The sequence below is a fragment of the Rhinatrema bivittatum genome, chromosome 8 (genome assembly GCF_901001135.1).
Source record: "Rhinatrema bivittatum chromosome 8, aRhiBiv1.1, whole genome shotgun sequence".
Lineage (NCBI taxonomy): Eukaryota > Metazoa > Chordata > Amphibia > Gymnophiona > Rhinatrematidae > Rhinatrema > Rhinatrema bivittatum.
Genome location: NC_042622.1, coordinates 180,114,260 through 180,131,657, shown reverse-complemented (window position 1 = coordinate 180,131,657; position 17,398 = coordinate 180,114,260). Strand labels below are relative to the sequence as shown.

The following is a 17,398-nucleotide window of genomic DNA, read 5'->3' as shown; positions in this document are numbered from 1 at the left end:
AAGGCACAACTGGGATCTTTACCTTTTTGGAAAGGTCTTGGAAGATATGATTCAGTCCCTGGGAGATAATAAGGTGCATCGTTTACCAGAGGACAGACCTCGCTTGAGAGGTTCCTTTTCATCTCGGGCCAGATTCAGAGGGAATCAGCGGTACCGACCAACGAAGGCGCCCACTTCTTCCTTTCGTTCTGCCCCTGCGAAGCAGCAGGCCTGGTCCCAGCCGTTTAGGGGCCGAAGATTCAGCAGACCTGGGTCGGCTCAACCTTCCCCAGGGTCCAAGTCTTCTCAATGAAGGGGCGCCGGTCCACTCCTCGGTACCGGCGGTAGGGGGCAGACTGTCTCTGTTCTTCGAGGAGTAGGCCAAGGTGACTACAGATCAGTGGGTGCTCTGTCCGTGATAAAACAAGGCTACGCTTTAGATTTTGCATGGCGGCCCTGAGATCGGTTTCTCGTCTCCCCCTGCAGGTATGCCACAAAGAGAGCAGCGGTGCGGGAGATGTTGCAGCGGCTTCTGCAGTTACGAGCCATTGTTCCAGTTCCTCCAGGGGCGCGAAGAAAGGGTCGCTACTCCATTTTCTTCGTGGTGCCAAAGAAAGAAGGTTCCTTTCATCCCATTCTAGACTTCAAAGAATGTGAACAAATGTCTAAAGGTTCCTCGCTTTCGCATGGAGACTCTATGGTCGGTCATTGCCTCGGTAAGAAAGGAAGAATTTCTAGGTCGCTGGACCTTACAGAAGCATACCTTCACATACGCATTTGTCCAGACTACCAAAGGTTTCTTCGGTTCTGCATGTTGGGACAGCATTTTCAGTTTCAGGCGCTACCCTTCGGGCTGGCTACCGCTCCCAGGACGTTCACCAAGGTCTTGGTGGTGGTAGCGGCTCATCTCCGGAGGGAAGGTCTTCTGGTACATCCCTATCTGGACGACTGGCTGATTCGGGCGAAATCAGTCTCACTGGCCAGGGACTCGATTCAGAGTACTACAGCTTCTTCAGTCGCTGGACTAGGTGGTCAACCTCGCAAAGAGCAGGCTAGTACCCTCTCAGTCCTTGGAGTATTTGGGAGCTCTTTTCGACACTCAGGAGGGACGAGTTTTTCTTACCATGGAGTGCATCTCCAAATTACAAGACCAGGTGAAAGGCTTGTTACTCAAGAGTACTCCCAGAGTCCGAGATTAACTACAGGTTCTCGGGTCCATGACTTCAACATTGGAGCTGGTGCCCTGGGTATTTGCTCATATGCGACCCTTGCAGTATGCATTACTGTCCCTTTGGAACCCAGTGTCCGAACTGTTCCTCCTACCTCTGCCACTAACAGAAGCGGCGCGAGCCAGTCTAGCGTGGTGGCTGGTGACAACTATCCCGTGGGGTTCCTCTGGAGGTACCCGAATGGACAGTGGACACCACAGATGCCAGTCTCTCTGGCCAGAGGAGATCTCATTAGGGCCTGTGGTCTCCCGAGGAATCTCTGTGGTCGATCAAGCGATTGGAGATCCGGGCAGTACGGTTAGCGTTACAAGCATTCTACCCGCTTCTGCAAGGCAGAGCAGTCCGGGTGTTGTCGGACAATGTGACCACGGTGGCGTACATCAACCACCAAGGAGGAACCAGGAGCCACCCTGTGGCTTTGGAAGCGAGCCAGTTGATCAGCTGGGCGGAACAACATTTAGTCAGCATAGCGGCGTCTCACATTGCCGGCTTGGACAACGTGCAAGCGGATTTCCTCAGCCGGCATCATCTCGATCCCGGAAAATGGGAGTTGTTGGACGACGCTTTTCATCGCATATGCATAGCGTGGGGCGGACCCAGCATGGATCTCATGGCAACGTTTCGGAACACCAAGGCTCCGAGGTTCTACGCTCGTCGACGAGAGACAGGGGCGGAAGGGGTAGATGCCCTGGTTCTACCCTGGCCCATCGACGTGCTTGGTCATTGATTGGCAGAGTGCTCCGACGGATAGAGCATCATCCGGCACGAGTAATTTTAGTAGCGCCGGAATGGCCGAGGCGCCCTTGGTTTGCGGACCTTCTCAATCTAGCGGTGGCAGGTCTGCTACAGTTTCCAGGGATCCCCGATCTACTTCACCAAGGACCCGTTTGTTTGGAAGAAGTCGATCGCTTCTGTCTAGCGGCATGGCTTTTGAATGGCAGTGCCTAAGTCGCAAGGGGTATTCTCCTGTGGTAGTTTCCACTTTCCTCCGGTCGCGTAAAATGTCCACTAATCTAGTGTACGTTCGAGTGTGGAAGGTATTTGAGTCCTGGTGTCTAGAACGGGACGTTTCGCCAACCTGAGCTTCAGTGTCGGATATTCTGTGTTTTCTTCAAAATGGTCTGTCCAAGGGCTTATCGTGCAGTTCCTTACGAGTTCAGGTAGCAGCTCTTGGTTGTTTGTATGGCTCCGTGCAAGGCGGGACGTTGGCGGCGCATCCAGATGTAGCTCGTTTCCTTCGAGGGGTGAAGCATTTGCGTCTTCCAGTCAAACAGCCTTGTCCATCTTGGAGTCTGAATTTGGTGCTTACGGCCTTGTGTGCTGCACCCTTTGAACCTTTAAAGAGGGCGACACTGAAGGATCTTACCTTGAAGGTGATTTTTCTGGTCGCCATTACTTCAGCTCTTAGAGTGTCGGAACTCCAAGTTCTTTCCTGCAGGGAACCTTTTTTGAGGATCTCCAGTTCGGGAGTTTCTTTACAGACAGCTCCTTCCTTCCTGCTGAAGGTGGTGTCTTCCTTTCATGTCAATCAATCAGTGGAGCTTCCAGCTTTCGGGGATTTATACCGGTCAGATCCTTTGTCCGGTGAATTGCGGAAGCTAGATGTTCGCAGGGTGTTACTGCAGTATTTGGAGGTTACTAATGAGTTTCGTATGTCGGACCATCTCTTTGTGCTATGGAATGGCCCTTGACGGGGTCACATGGCTTCCAAAACTACCATTGCTCGGTGGATGAAAGAGGCTATTAGCTCGGCTTATTTGTTACGGGGTAGGACTCTCCCAGGTGGACTCCGAGCTCACTCTACTAGGTCGCAAGCGGCGTCCTGGGCGGAGTGTCACTTGGTTTCTCCACAGGAGATTTGTAGGGCAGCCACGTGGAAGTCACTACATACTTTCGCAAGGCATTACAGATTGGATGTGCAAGCTGTGGAGTGGGGTGGATTTGGAGAGGGTGTGCTGCGAGCGGGCCTCTCTGGATCCCATCCCAGGTAAGAACAGCTCTGGTACATCCCAGCAGTCTGGAGTGAGCCGGGTATGTACAGGGAAAGGAAAATTAGTTTATTACCTGATAATTTTCATTCCTGTAGTACCACGGATCAGTCCAGAGTCCCGCCCGAACAAAGTTATACAAGTGGGGGAGAGTCTGCTCGGTTTTTTTCTACAGAGATTTGAGGTGATTAACCTCGAGTGGTTCTACAGGTTCAGATCTTCAAGGAGTTCAGTGACCTGGTTGTAATTTTTACTAGTTCAGGAGTTAGTGTATATAGTTATGGTATCTTATGGGAGCCATCATGCTTTGACATTATGTAATACTGCCGGACTGTAAGTGGCACTCTCCTATATAAAGTGGAGTTTGTTTTAAAAACATCTCTGTCTCCATCTGCTAGAGGGGGGGGGGGGGGGCAAAACCCAGCAGTCTGGACTGATCCGTGGTACTACAGGAACGAAAATTATCAGGTAAGAAACTCATTTTCCTTTTTCAAATCTACCCACTGCATTTTCCAGCAAATTTTTGTCCTGGCAAATTGCAGATGAAAAAGTTGGCGGGTACGTTTTACCCAGGGGCCTCGTGGCAGGCAATTTCGGAGGGGAAAGTACCCGGAGTAGCTTCTCCTTTTCAAAGTTAGATACAAGGTCCAAGGCTAAAAGAATAAAACTACCTGTACACTTTACTGATAAGTGGCTTTCTTGCAAAAGGCCCACTCAGATCTTATCCCAGGCATTTTTGAAATGTTTACTGTTCTTCCTCTCATCACCTCCACTGGGAGCCTTTTTTCCTTGTATCCACCATCCTTTTCAAGAAGAAATAGTTCCTTTTTCTTTTTGACCTGGCTGTTCACTGCTGCTCCTTTCTCCCTCCAGCTCAACGGGAGTCAGGGCTGGGAACGGGTACCTTGAGCCTTCACTCGCAGCTACCCGAGATTTTTTTTCCCCTCCCTTATTGCAGTGGCAACCCTCAGCCAGGGGCCACACATCAAGGCTACGTCCAGAACCCTGCAGTCACAGGCCCTAAATCCAACCACTAGGTGTCACCATTGTGTGATGACTGCCTGCCCCCGCCCTCTCACCAGCATCCTTGGCCCCCAACTGACCCAGGAAGCGGAAAACCGAACCCGAGGGATTAAGCCCAGGTCCTTCTGCATGACCGGCCCCTGTGAAGAAATGTTTCTCTATGTTAACTCCTGAGTCTACCCCTCTGGATCCCCTTTCCCCAGGGAATGTGGTGGAGTTAAAACCAGTGACAGAATGCAGGAAAGCTTGGGCTAAGTGCAGGGAAGTGGTGTTAGACAGGAGGTTAGGAGGAAGTACCTGGAGGTATTAAACAAGAAGTCAGGAGGAAGTACCTGGAGGCGGAACTAGAAGACTGGGAGAAAATGAGAGAGGTGGAACAATAGTGGGCAAAACTAAAAGAGCAAGTACAAAGGCAACTAATCTCTATGTTAGAAAAGTAAACAAAAGCAAGAGAAATAAGAAACCGATCTGGTTCTCAAAGGACATGGCTGATAAAATAAAAACAAAAATAACAGCGTTCAATAAATATAAAGGATCCCAAAAAGAAGAACACAAGGAAGAATATCTGGTGAAACTGAGGGAGCCGAAGAAAGCAATCAAGAAAGTAAAAAGTCAGGCGGAAGAAAGGAGGATTACCAAAGAGGTAAAGTGAGGTAACAAAACATTTTTCAGTTACATCAGAAAAAGGAGAAAGGTCCAAAGTTGTATAGTGAAATTGAAAGGTGAAAAGGATCATTCCCTATATGTACCCAGATCAGTCCAGACTCCTGGGTTATGCCTCCTTCCAGCAGATGGAGACAGAGAAAGTTTTACTGACACTGCGACTTAATCACACTTGCCACCTGCAGTTCCTCAGTATTTCTCTGTCTCCAGCAGATGGTAGATGGGTGCAAACCTGCAGTTCGGAGACTGAGACAATTTCTGGTTTTTTCCTTTTGAGCCTTTCTCCCAGGGTTTTTTTGTTATTTTTCTGAGTCCTGACATCAGAGAAAGGAGAAAGGTCCAAAGTTGTATAATGAAATTGAAAGGTGAAAAGGATCAATGTGTGGAGACGAAGAAAAGGCAGAAATATTAAACAAATACTTCAGTTCGGTGTTCACTAAAGAAGACCCTGGAGAAGGACAGTCGCTAGTTAACAAGACATTGGAGGGGGGGTGGAGTAGACAAAATTCTGTTTATAGAAGAGAATGTATGGGAAGAGCTAGGAAATCTGAAATAGGGGCTGAGGAGGTTCATCCCAGGATACTGAGGGAGCTCAGAGATGTGCTGGCGGGTCCGCTGCGTGACCTGTTCAATAGATCCCTAGAAATGGAAGTGGTGCTGAGTGATTGGAGAAGAGCGGTGGTGGTCCTGCTTCACAAGAATGGTAGCAAAGAGGAGGCTGGAAACTACAGGCTGGTTAGTCTCACCTCAGTGGTGGGAAAATTAATGGAGACTCTGCTGAAAGAAAGGATAGTGAACTACCTACAATCTGGTGGGTTGCTGGACCTGAGGTAGTATGGATTCAACAGGGGAAGGTCCTGTCAAATAAATCTGATTGATTTTTTTGATTGGGTGACTAAGGAACTGGATTGAGGAAGAGCACTCAATGTGATCTACTTGGATTTCAGCAAAGCTTTTGATACGGTCCCACATAGGAGGCTTGTGAATAAAATGAGAAGCTTGGGAATGAGCGCCAAAGTGGTGGCCTGGATTGCAAACTGGTTGATGGATAGAAGATAGCGTGGGATGGTAAATGGAACCTACTCTGAAGAGAGAACGGTGTTAAGCGGAGTGCCACAGGGATTGGTGTTGGGGCCGGTTCTGTTCAATATCTTTGTGAGCGACACTGCAGAAGGGATAAAAGGTAAAGTTTGTCTATTTGCGGACGACACTAAGATCTGCAACAGAGTGGACACGCCTGAAGGAGTAGAGAGAATGAGACATGATTTAAGGAAGCTTGAACAGTGGTCGAAGATATGGCAGCTGGGATTTAATGCCAAGAAATGCAGAGTCGGGCATCTGGGATGTGGTAATCCAAAGAGCTGTACGTCTTGGGGGGTGAAGGGCTGTTGTGCACGGAACAAGTGAGGGACCTTGGGTTATAGTGTCCAGTGCTCTGAAGATGGCGAAGCAATGTGACAAGGCGATAGCTAAAGCCAGAAAAATGCTGGGCTGCATAGAGAGAGGAATAACCAGTAAGAAAAAAGAAGTGATAGTCCCCTTGTACAAGTCCTTGGTGAGGCCTCACCTGGAGTATTCTGTTCAGTTCTGGAGCCTGTATCTGAAAAGGGACAGAGCAAGATGGAGATGGTCCAGAGAAGGGCGACCAAAATGGTAAGGGGTCTCCATCAAATGACTTATGAGGAGAGATTGAAGGACCTAAATATGCATACCCTGGAGGAGAGGAGGTGCAGGGGAGATATGATACAGACCTTCAGATACTTACTTGAAAGGTTTTAATGATACACAATCGACAAACCTTTTCCGTTGGAAAGAAATTAGTAGAACTAGGGGTCACATAATGAAACTCCAGAGGGGACGACTCAGAACCAATGTCAGGAAATATTTCTTCACAGAGAGGGTGGGGGATGCCTGGAACGCCCTTCCAGAAGAACAGTGAAAGAATTCAAAAGGGCATGGAATAAAACACTGTGGATCCCTAAACACTGGAGGATGGAATTGAAGAAAAGAGTGCATGGGGGTAGCTTGCTGGTACGGCGGTTACTACCCTTAACCAACAAGCCTTCATACTGTTGATGCTACTCCATTATTGCTCTCTGCTTCAACAGCAAGGGGAATTAGATTCAGACAGCAACCAACAAGGACATGAATTCTATGGTCTGAGAAAACAAATAAGCATGGGGGTGACTTCTTGATGCAGCTGTTACTACCCTTAACCAACAAGCCTGATACTTTTGATGCAACTGCAACACTGCTCTCTGCTTCAACGGCAAGAGATAACAGGGAATTGGACTCAGAAAGCAACCAACAAGGGCGCAGATTGTAACGGTTTGGGAAACTAAGTATGGGGGTAACTTGTACGGCATGGCATTTGCCTCCCCCCCCACTCCCGATGATACCTTTATGGGGGAGACCTGTATGGTACGGCTGGTGCTACCATAAACTTGCTGGGCAGACTGACTGGAGCATTTGGTCTTTTTCTGCCATCATTTCATTTCTATGTTTCAGGCAGGGTCAGCAGTATCGCAACAGGAAGGGGCAGCTTGGACGGGCCTAGGACCTTCTTTTCTTTTTAATTTACTTTCAAACTATATTTGTAAATAGAGGAGGGAAAAATGTTACTTAACTGTGAATAGAAAAAAGAAATTTAATAAAGGAAAAATAACTCAATTAGTAGTAACGAGGCCGATTTATTCAGGGCCACTTAGCTGTTTAGCCGGAGAAAGTGAGGGGTGGGGGTGGGCGTGGGCGTTGGGGGCGCAGCTACCTCTCTGGCTAACTTACGGGCTGATACAGTAAAAAAACGCGGGAGAGCGGGCAAGCGCCTGCTCTCCCGGCACGCGCACAGGACACTCTCCTGTGTGCGCGATACAGTAAATAAATTTATTTAAATTAGGCCTGGCAGTAAAAAGAGGCGCTAGGGACACTAGCGCGTCGCTAGCGCCTCTTTTCGGACAGGAGCGGCGGCTGTCAGCGGGTTTGACAGCCAATGCTCAATTTTGCCGGCGTTGGTTCTCGAGCCCACTGACAGCCATGGGTTCGGAAACCGGACGCCGGCAAAATTGAGCGTCCGGTTTTCAACCTGCGAGCCGCGGGCCTATTTCAAATTTTTTTTTTTTTTTTTACTTTTTTAAACTTTTGGAACCTCCGACTTAATATCGCCCGGAGAAATTAGCGCCTACCTTTGGGTAGGCGCTAATTTCTGAAAGTAAAATGTGTGGCTTGGCTGCACATTTTATTTACTGAATCGCGCGGGAATGACTAATAGGGCCATCAACATGCATTTGCCATGTTGCGGGCGCTATTAGGTTCGGGGGGGTTGGACGCGCATTTTAGGCATGCTATTACCCCTTACTGAATAAGGGGTAAAGCTAGCGCGTCAAAAACGCACATCCAAATGCCGGCTAACCGTGCACTCCATCGGAGCGCACTGTACTGTATCGGCCTGTTAGCCGGGTAAGTGCTGATGTGTAACCGTATCTGGCTTCGGAGAAGTCTGGGACCAGCTATTTGGCTGCCCTGTTAGCTGGATAAACTTATCTGGTTAACTGTAAGAGAGCCGAGCATAGTCGGTGGCTCGTCTGTGCCGCTGAATATCTTAACCGAGTTAGCCAGATGAGTTTATCTGGCTAACTCCGCATGTTTATCTGATTTTGCCCTTGTTTGATGTAAACCGGTACGATAAGACATTGTCTTGAATATCGGTATAGTAAGAAATTAGTAAATAAATAAATAACTCGCTCGGCCCAATACAAAGGTATGGTGGGACGGGCTCACTCTAAGTGCTCTCGTGAGATGGGAGATGTCTGCCCTCATAACTTTTCCCTTTCTCCCTCCTGTAGGCGCTTATTAACCAGTGGAAATCTATGGAGGCCAAGGCGTTCTTGCCAGGCTGTCCCCTGCCCTCTGACGCGCTGACCTTCTCCGAGCTGGTGCTGGACGACCAAGGGCAGCTGGTGCACATGAACAGGCTCCCAGGTGGAAATGAGGCGAGTCCCCCTTCTCCTTCCTGCCTCTCTCTCTAGCCCCCCTAATTCTTTTCCTCCTTCTCCTTATTTCTTTTTCTTTCTCACTATCATTTTTAACCTCTGCCTCGTTCTGCCCTTCCCTGCCTGCCTGTGTGGCAGCAGCGGAGAAGGCTGTCTCTCTGTTTTTTAAGGTAAAATATTATCCTGCTGGACTGGCTCTGCGCAGATGAGCCGAACTAGAGTAGTGCAGAAGAGTGCCACAGCTGAATTGCCGGCTCGTGAAAACTGTGGTGCTCTGCGCTAACCAGATGTCGAAAATCGGGCAGATGTGGATTCTGGACAGCACAGTGAGTAGCGTTGCACAGGGGCAGCCCCAGGGAGAGCAAACGTGGAGCAGGCTGCAGCCAGACAGGAGAGAGAGCGCCCTGGTCAGTCCTTGTCGGTTGCTTTGGAAGTCTCTCAGCAGGAGATGGTTTGGTTTACAATCAGATTGTGTCAGTAAAAACCAAGCCGGAATTGGCACTTGGAGAATGACTCTCTCCCTGTGATGAGGAGTGGAGGAATAATTGCGTAACTGATGCCATTAAGACGAGAAATTAGATTGTTTTGTGCTGAGTGATAGCGATCCTGCAGTGCTATGTGGAGGCTCTTGCTGGGATTGCTTTCTCTTCCTCCCTCTTCTCCCTCCCATTCAGCTCTCGTTCGGTGCTTGAGTGGTTGAAGTCCAGGGGAATAGGGAAGTCCCAGAGGGACAGAGCTCTTTTCTTGCTGAAATTACAAAAAGCACAGAGCAGGCTGGGCAAGAGCATGGAGTGTTTACTCTGCCTGTATGAATACAAATAGTCTGATTATACAGAACCCTGCACCGGCGAAAGACAGAAAAAAAAGGAAAAAACCTATAGATAGATATCTGTGTGTGTGTGTGTGTATATCCAATATATATGTCTGTATCTCTGCGCAGATATATATATACAGGCATGCACACGCAGAGTACCTTGTGCTCTTTCAGTTTATTATGCATCATTTTATTCATCATTGAACTTTATTGTTTAACGGCAGGTTCACAGAAATGTGAGGTGCTCTATGACAGAAGGGGAGTAGAGACATAGTGAAGAGTGCAATGGCTCTTTCAGCCACCAAATACCCTTGGCTGTATGCACTAATATCTATCTGTCTATGTGTTTCATACACTACAAAGCAGTCACAAAATTAAACTCTGCTTCCTGCCTAATGAATAGATAAATGCTGTGACTGTCCAGTCCTTTAGAAGGAAGCGTTTCCTGTGCATATACAGCAGAGGATGTAGTTGCAGTGACTGTCGCAGCAGGTACAGACTTTCCCTGAGGTTTCCGATCTGCTTTAACTTAGGTTTGGGGTGCCGGGTGGGGTAAGTGTGCGAGCGTTTGTGTGCATGTGCCCTGATGCTGGTGTAGGTAACTGTGCTGCATTAATCGAGCAAGGCCCTTGGCAAGAGTGTTGACCTGAGCCGCAGCCTCACCTGCTGGGTTGTGCCAGAAGTCGGTGCCCGCACGTAGAAAGACAGACTTGGCCATTCGCTTGTTCTCATGTCTGTGTCCTCTGTACGGCGGGGGGACATTCCTTCTCATTGTTTATTAGCACCATTGGTGCACAAAGAAGGGAGATAAACAAGATATATAGAGGATGCCCAGCCAATGTAGGTCCCTAACCCTTCTAGCCCTTTGGGCAAGATGATGCTGGGCAGGATGTATGAGAGTGGAGACTGTTCCCTGTACCTACCCAGATCAGTCCAGACTCCTGGGTTTTGCCTCCCTGCCAGCAGATGGAGACAGAGACAGTTTCACTGACACTGTACATAACCCAATGTGCCACCTGCAGTCCCTCAGTATTTCTCTGTCTCCAGCAGATGGTAGATGGTATAAAACCTGCAGTCTGGAGAGAGAGAAAACACAAATCATGGTTTTGGAAAGGAGGCGGGTTAGAATCCAGGTTGTTTTCTCTAGGTGAATGTTTCAGCCAGGTGAACTTTACTTGGGATGATGAAGTTTACTCTCTTGGAGTATGTAGAAAAAAAAGGGTGGATTGGTTTCCTGGGAGGTATAAGTAGCTCAGGACTGTGGGTTGATGCTGTAACATTAACGATAGAGCTGGGTGGGTCAGTGGCACATTTTTAATAGCTTCAGGGGTGACTGCAGGTGGAGAGCAGCGATTTGCTTTTGATGGCTGTTTTTTTTCAGTTGAAGGATCTATATTGAGATGGTTTGCCGGTCTTCGGGGGTTTGTCACAAACGCATCATCTCCCGGCTAATACCGCGGTGGAGCTTCCCACGGATATTTATTCATTATTTTTATATACCGACATTCGATCACCAGGGCTGCTCTGAAAAGTCATTGGATGGTGTGATCATTGCATCACAACCAGTATGGACTGGGCTAGCATGTATGTGCGCACCATATTTTTGGCTCCGCTGTTGGGTGTAAAATCAAATTTTAGTTTTCAAGTCAATAATAAACCCTGCTCTTATCAATCCCTAGACCCTGAGCATTTGCAGAGCAACAAAATAGAAACAGATTTACCATGCCAGCAGCGATCTGGCAGTTTGCCACCTTAGGATGATACAGCAGCTAGGGGAGAGGGGATTCTGTTTTTTGCAGACTGTGGATTTCAGGCTCTCCACACCTGGGTGGTGGTTCTTTTGTCTCTAGAAGGTGGCGTTTGTGGGTATTGACACTAGATGGCACCATTTACCCTCAGAAATATCTTGAGGTTTTGGACAGGGGATCCCTTCTAGGGCTAAGACTGAAAGCTTTTTGACTGATATAGATTGAGATTTGACTGACTGGCTAAATTTAAACCCTAGCAAGGGAGCAGCTATTGTACCTGACTGAGTAGCTAGTGCATGCTCACTTTTGCTCTGCCTTGGTCCCTCTCTTGCTCTCCGTCTATGTTTCAGATTGGATTACACCCGTCTTTGGGAATATTTTTATGGCTGAGGATCTTTTAAGACTGTGCAGCTTTATCACGTGTGGTTTTCCTTACAGCCATAAGTTTAGCTAAGTTCTATTAAATTTAACATTTGAACCCTTATGGCCACCAAATTAATTAAAATGGATAAAGAATTTAAATGACTAGGAGAGGCTGCCTGAATTAAGAGGGGGCTTATAGGGGGCTATGGAGGAATTGGAGCTAGGACAAGGTGCCTCCCTAGTATGGTTAGATGTCGCAGAATTAAAATGTATTCAGCAGAAAGGACTCTTGCTGACTTTGGGTACAGCGTGGTATATGGATAACTTTAAGATGTACCCGAATAACTTTAGAACTGCCGAAGAGCAGGCCTAAGGTTAGCCAAATAAATGTATCCAGCTAACTTTAATATTGCTGGGTATAAAGAGCAGTGCACCCATGCTACTGAATATCCCTACAAGATTAAGCAGCATATGTCTCATCTGGAGAAGCTGATACACACTCTCTGATTCTGACCCCAGTGGCTGGCGGGACAAGTGAGGATGTATACATTGTATTTTATTAAAGAAAGGGGCTACTTCCACTGGGTCTGGCAAGCAGGGTCCTATAAAGAGAGTCCTGCACCTCCACCCCGTTTTAAGAAAAGGAGCCTGGAATTCGATCTGAGTGTAGATCTGGATTCGGTGGTTTTGGAGGGGGATTTGCCTGAGGATTTCTCTTGAGATGGGGATGAGGATGGGAGTCCTTTAGAGGAAGGAAAACTCTTTGCAGCTGCGGGTGATGGCCTGAAGGTGGTTCGTCCTTTTAAAAGGGGACAAACTGTCCACCATGCTGTCTCAGGCTCTGGCAGAGCTGGGCATTAAAGAAAAAAAGAGTTGCACAGGAGGAAGAAGGAGAGGATCCTATTTTAGAGGGGCTCCCACTAAGGCCTTTCCTTTTTCATTATTCTGTGAAGGCTTTAGTTTTTAAAGAACGGGGACTCTAGAGGCTGGCCTGAAGGTGGGTAGAGCCATGGCTAATTTGTACCCTCTTCTGGAGGAAGCTTTGGAATTAAGGATTTCCAAAGTTGATGTTGTGAAATTGAGAAGATGTGGACCCTTGGACCGAGGGTGAGTTGGCACTACCTGAGGAGATGGCTCCTCGGGTTCCCCCGTTGGGTGGCCAGGCTGACTCGAAGCAGGAACCAGTTGGATCTTCACCCCTGGAAGCCCGCAGCCCCCCCCCCCCCCGGGAGGAGCCCGTAGGAACTCGGACCGCTGGGACTTAGATGGACCTTTGGGAGGTCAAAGGTGAGTGGCGAGGGCGCAAGGGTCAGCTGGGTCTTCACCCCTGGAAGCCTGTGGTCCCCCCAGGAGGAGCCCGTAGAGACCCGGGCCGCTGGGACTTGGGTGGATCCTTGATGATGGAAGGTCTGTCGAAGTTCGTCCTAGGTCAAACACAGAGAGTCGCCGTTGCCAGTACGAAGTCAAACACAGAGAATCACCGCTTGCCAGTCCGAAGTCAAACACAGAGAATTACCACTTACCAGTCCGAAGTCAATCACAAAGAATAGTTGCTTGCCGGTCCGAAGTCAAACACAGAAGAACGTCCAGAAACTAGGATACCAGAAGCACCAGAAGACTCACCGAAGGGAGCAGACTCGTTGCCAAGTCAGAGTGAAAGGAGGAAGTCTCCTTAAATACTTCCCTGCGCCTGGCCCATCTGGAGCAGGTGAAAGCAATTTAGAGGACGAGGCCCCTTTAAATGTCTTTAGGAGGCGCGGCCTTGCGCCTAAGAGCAGGGCAGCCAAGACCGTTCCCAGAAGCGTTTGCAGTGCGGCCTGACGCCGCGAGAGGAAGGCCGGGGTGCGTCTCCTCTGCCGGCCCCAGAGAGCACGGTCGAGTGGGGAGAGTAGGAGGCCGACACAAGAACGTTTCCCTGCCGCTGCCACGGCGGCGGCCCTGACGCCGCAACAAGAGGTAGTCTGGGCCGGCCGCGGCTGCCCGCAGCTGGAAGCCACAACAGTTGATGCCTTGGTCTCCGTGGTTACTAAGAAAACCACTATCATGGTAGAAGGATATGCGGCTCTGAAGGATTCTCTGGACAGAAAGATGAAAGAGCATCTCAAAAGAATTTTTGAGGTGTCAGCGCTGGCTCTGTAGCAGCTGTGTGCAGTAGCTTTATGACTTGTGTGTGTTTGCAATGGTTTTGTGCAGCAGATCCCAGTAGCAGAGTCTGAGGAAATGCTTTCAGAGAAGGAGGCATAACGCCTGGAATTGGGACTGACCTTTATTGCCAATGCCTTGTATGGTTTTCTGTGCTTGGCAACTTCTTTGGTTGCGCAATTGGGCACCAGATATGGGGTACAAATCCCAGGTCAGTAAATTCCCCTTTAGGAGTAGACTTCTGTTTGGAGAGGATCTGGAGAAGTTGGTGAAGCACTTGAGGGATCCAAGGACTCCTAGTTTGCTGGAGGATAAACCTAAGGGTTCCTGCAAAGCTTTGCCCGTGGGCAGAAGTTCCATGAAGCCAAGCATTATCATCCGGGAAAGAGTGCTCTTTGCAACTTTAGTATCACACTAAGTTTAGTCCTTTTGGGGGATGGGGGTGGAGGGTCATCAGAATTCCCGGGACAATGTTAGTGCAAAATCAGGAGGCCTTAAGGGCTCCCAAGGAAGTTCAGTCGGTCCACTCTTCTGTGGTATGCATAGGACAGTTTTCCCTGTTCTACAAGGGATGAACTAAGATCACATCAGACCAGTGGGTTCTTTCTGTGGTAGGCGTTGGTTACACCTTAGATTTTATTTATTTATTTATTTATTTCGGATTTTTATATACCGACATTCTCAATACAAGTATCGAATCAGGTCGGTTTAATACAAGTATCGAATCAGGTTGCTTGCCCAGGTCCTTGTGCATCCTGATTAAAATGGGAAGCGGTGAGATCCATGTTAGATCGTCTTCTCCTTTTAGCATCAGAGGTTCTGGTACGACGCAGAACAGGCACTAGCTCCATATTCCATTTATTTTGTGGTGCCAAAGAAAGAAGTCACTTTTTGGCCCATTCTGGTTTTGAAGAAATTGAATGCATAATTGAGGGTGCCCCATTTTCTTTTGGAGTCTCTACAATCTGTCATTGCAGTGGTCAGGAAAGGAGAAGTTCTGGCATTCTTGGATCTCACCGAAGCTTTATCTGCGCATACCTATTCGTAAGGATCATCAGAAATTTCTCAGGTTTGCAATATTAGGCGGCCATTTTCAGTTTCCAGTGCTGTCTTTTGGGCTGACAACAGATCCTTGTACATTTTCCAAGGGAATGATAGTTGTCGTGGCAGCTCTACGCCAGGAAGAAATCATGGTTTGTCCTTACTTGGATGATTGGCTGATTTAAGCGGAATCCTAACTGGAATGCCACCACTTGGTGCACAGAGTGGTTCTCCTGTTGCAGAGTCTCGGCTGGATGGTCAATTTGGCGAAGAGCAAACTGGAGCTTTCCCAAAGTCTGGAATATCTAGGGACTCATTTTGAGAGCAAGACCAGGTTCGTTGGTAGCTGTGCCTGAAGTGTCCGAGAGTATGGGATTATTTTCAGATTCTGGGCTCAATGGCATCCATACTCGACCTGGTCCTTTGGGCAGTGGCTCATATATGAAACTGTTGCAAAAGGCTCTTCTGTCCTGATGGAATCCTCAGTTGCAGGACTTTAAGATCAGGTTGCCTCATCAAGGGGAAGTGAAAGCGAGTCTTTCCTGGTAGCTCTTGCAGGATAATCTCTCCAAGGGCGTAAAATTGGAAATTCCAAATTGGGTAATGGTGACCATGGATGCCAGTCTGAGCAGATAGGGAGCCATCTGCCAGTGTCAATGGACGAGCTTGGTATCTTCCTGCTCCATCAATCGTGTGGAGACCAGAGTGATCAGGAATGCCCTGTGGGGTTCTCACTCTTTGGTTAGAGGCCAGGCACTAAGAGTTATGTCGGACAATGTGACGGCAGCGGTGTACATAAACAGACAGGGAGGAACCAAGAGCACAGGAGTGGTCTTGGAAGTTAGAATGCTAATGCTATGGGCAGAGCAAAATTTTAAAGACTTTGTTGGCACCTCACATTGCCAGAGTGGAAAATGTGCAGGCACAAGCTGAACCCCAGAGAGTGGGAGCTGGCAAAGGAGGCATTTGCTCATATCAGGTCCAGGTGAAGTACTCCTCAACTGGATTTGAAGGTGACGTGGTGGACTATCAAGGTCCCAAGGTTTTTCAGTCGGGAGTCAAAGTCTGAAGGTCTGGACACTCTGTCTCAATCGTGGCCTCGGGAGATTCTGCTTTATGTGTTTCCTCCTTGGCCTTTGATAGGCAGGTGTTATGTCAGATAGAGAGCCATCATGGGCCGGTGATTCTAGTGGCCCTAGAGCGGCCAATGTGCCTGGGGGAAGGTACATTGCAGTTAGGTCATATTCCCAATCTTCTTTATCAGGCTCCTATTTGCTTGGATCAGGTAGATCGCTTTTGTCCCATGGCCTGGCTCTTGAAAGGCTATGGTCAAGGATGAAAAGCTACTCAGAGGAGATCATTACTGCTTTGCTGCAGGCCAGGAAGTCATCAGCTTCCTTGACCTATGTACGTGTTTGGCGAGTGCTCGAGTCCTGTCAGGCATCCATTCCTACGATTCTCACCTTTTTTGCAGAGGGTTTTGCAAAAGATCCTGGCCTTGAACTCTCTTAAGGTATAAATGGCAGTGTTGTCCTTTTGCAGGGAAAAGTACACGGGTCTTCCATACCTTTCATCCAAATGTGGTAAGAGTTTTGAAAGGGGTGCAGCATTGCACCCTCCGACTTGGCGCTTGGTTCTGCCTTGGCGTCTCAACTGAGTTTTGAATGCCTTGGGCAAGCTTCGGTTTGAGACTCTGAGAAGGGCAACATTGCAGGATCTCATGCTGAAGGCAGTGTTTTTTTGTGGCTATATGTTTGAGATGCATTTCTGAGTTGCAGGCCCTGTGTTGCCGGGATCCTTTCCTACAATTTCGGTTGAAGGGTTATCTATTCACATGGTGCCAGCTTTTTTACCTGAGGGGGTTTCTGCTTTTAATGTATGTGAATCGATTGAGCTGCCTGCCTCTAAAAAAAACCTAGGTCCAATTCTTATGCGATATCTCAAGTTCTTCATGTTTTAGAGATTTGCAGAACTCTCTTGAGATATGTGAAGGTCATGAATGGTTTTCGAAGGTCGAATCATCTCTCTGTGATGTTCGGTGGACGCAGTAAAGGACAGAAGGGGTCTAAGGCGACTACTGCTAGATGGATTAAGGAAGCGATTGCATCGGCATACATTTCTGCAGGGTTGGAAGTGCCCATAGGCCTCAGGGCTTATTCTACCATGGCTCAAGGTGGCATGGTAACTTAAGTACCGACAATGCAGTAAAGCTTTTCTTCTCTGTCGCCATCTGCTGTTGGGGAGAAAATCCCATCGATCTGGAATGGTCTGGTAGACTCAAGGAAAGAGAAAATTTGCATGTATGAAGCAATTTTTCCTTTTGCTTCCACAAAGGCATAAGGTTCTCATTTTAGATAAAGTTAGCACAAGGGATATTGAAATGTATGTACACCAGTCAGTTCAAATTACTGGCAGAGAG

The 17,398-nt window shown here is 48.2% G+C and overlaps 1 protein-coding gene across 4 annotated transcripts in view; it reads left to right on the top strand.

Annotated features, from left to right (window-relative positions):
• The window catches only part of ACACA (acetyl-CoA carboxylase alpha), a 210,694-nt gene that overhangs the window by 115,012 nt on the left and 78,284 nt on the right, over positions 1-17,398 (top strand). For all 4 annotated transcript variants that reach the window (XM_029611735.1, XM_029611732.1, XM_029611734.1 and 1 more), the window contains one exon: positions 8,725-8,871. In XM_029611735.1, coding sequence (XP_029467595.1) covers positions 8,725-8,871 — 147 coding nt within the window. The remainder of the gene's footprint in view (positions 1-8,724; positions 8,872-17,398) is intronic.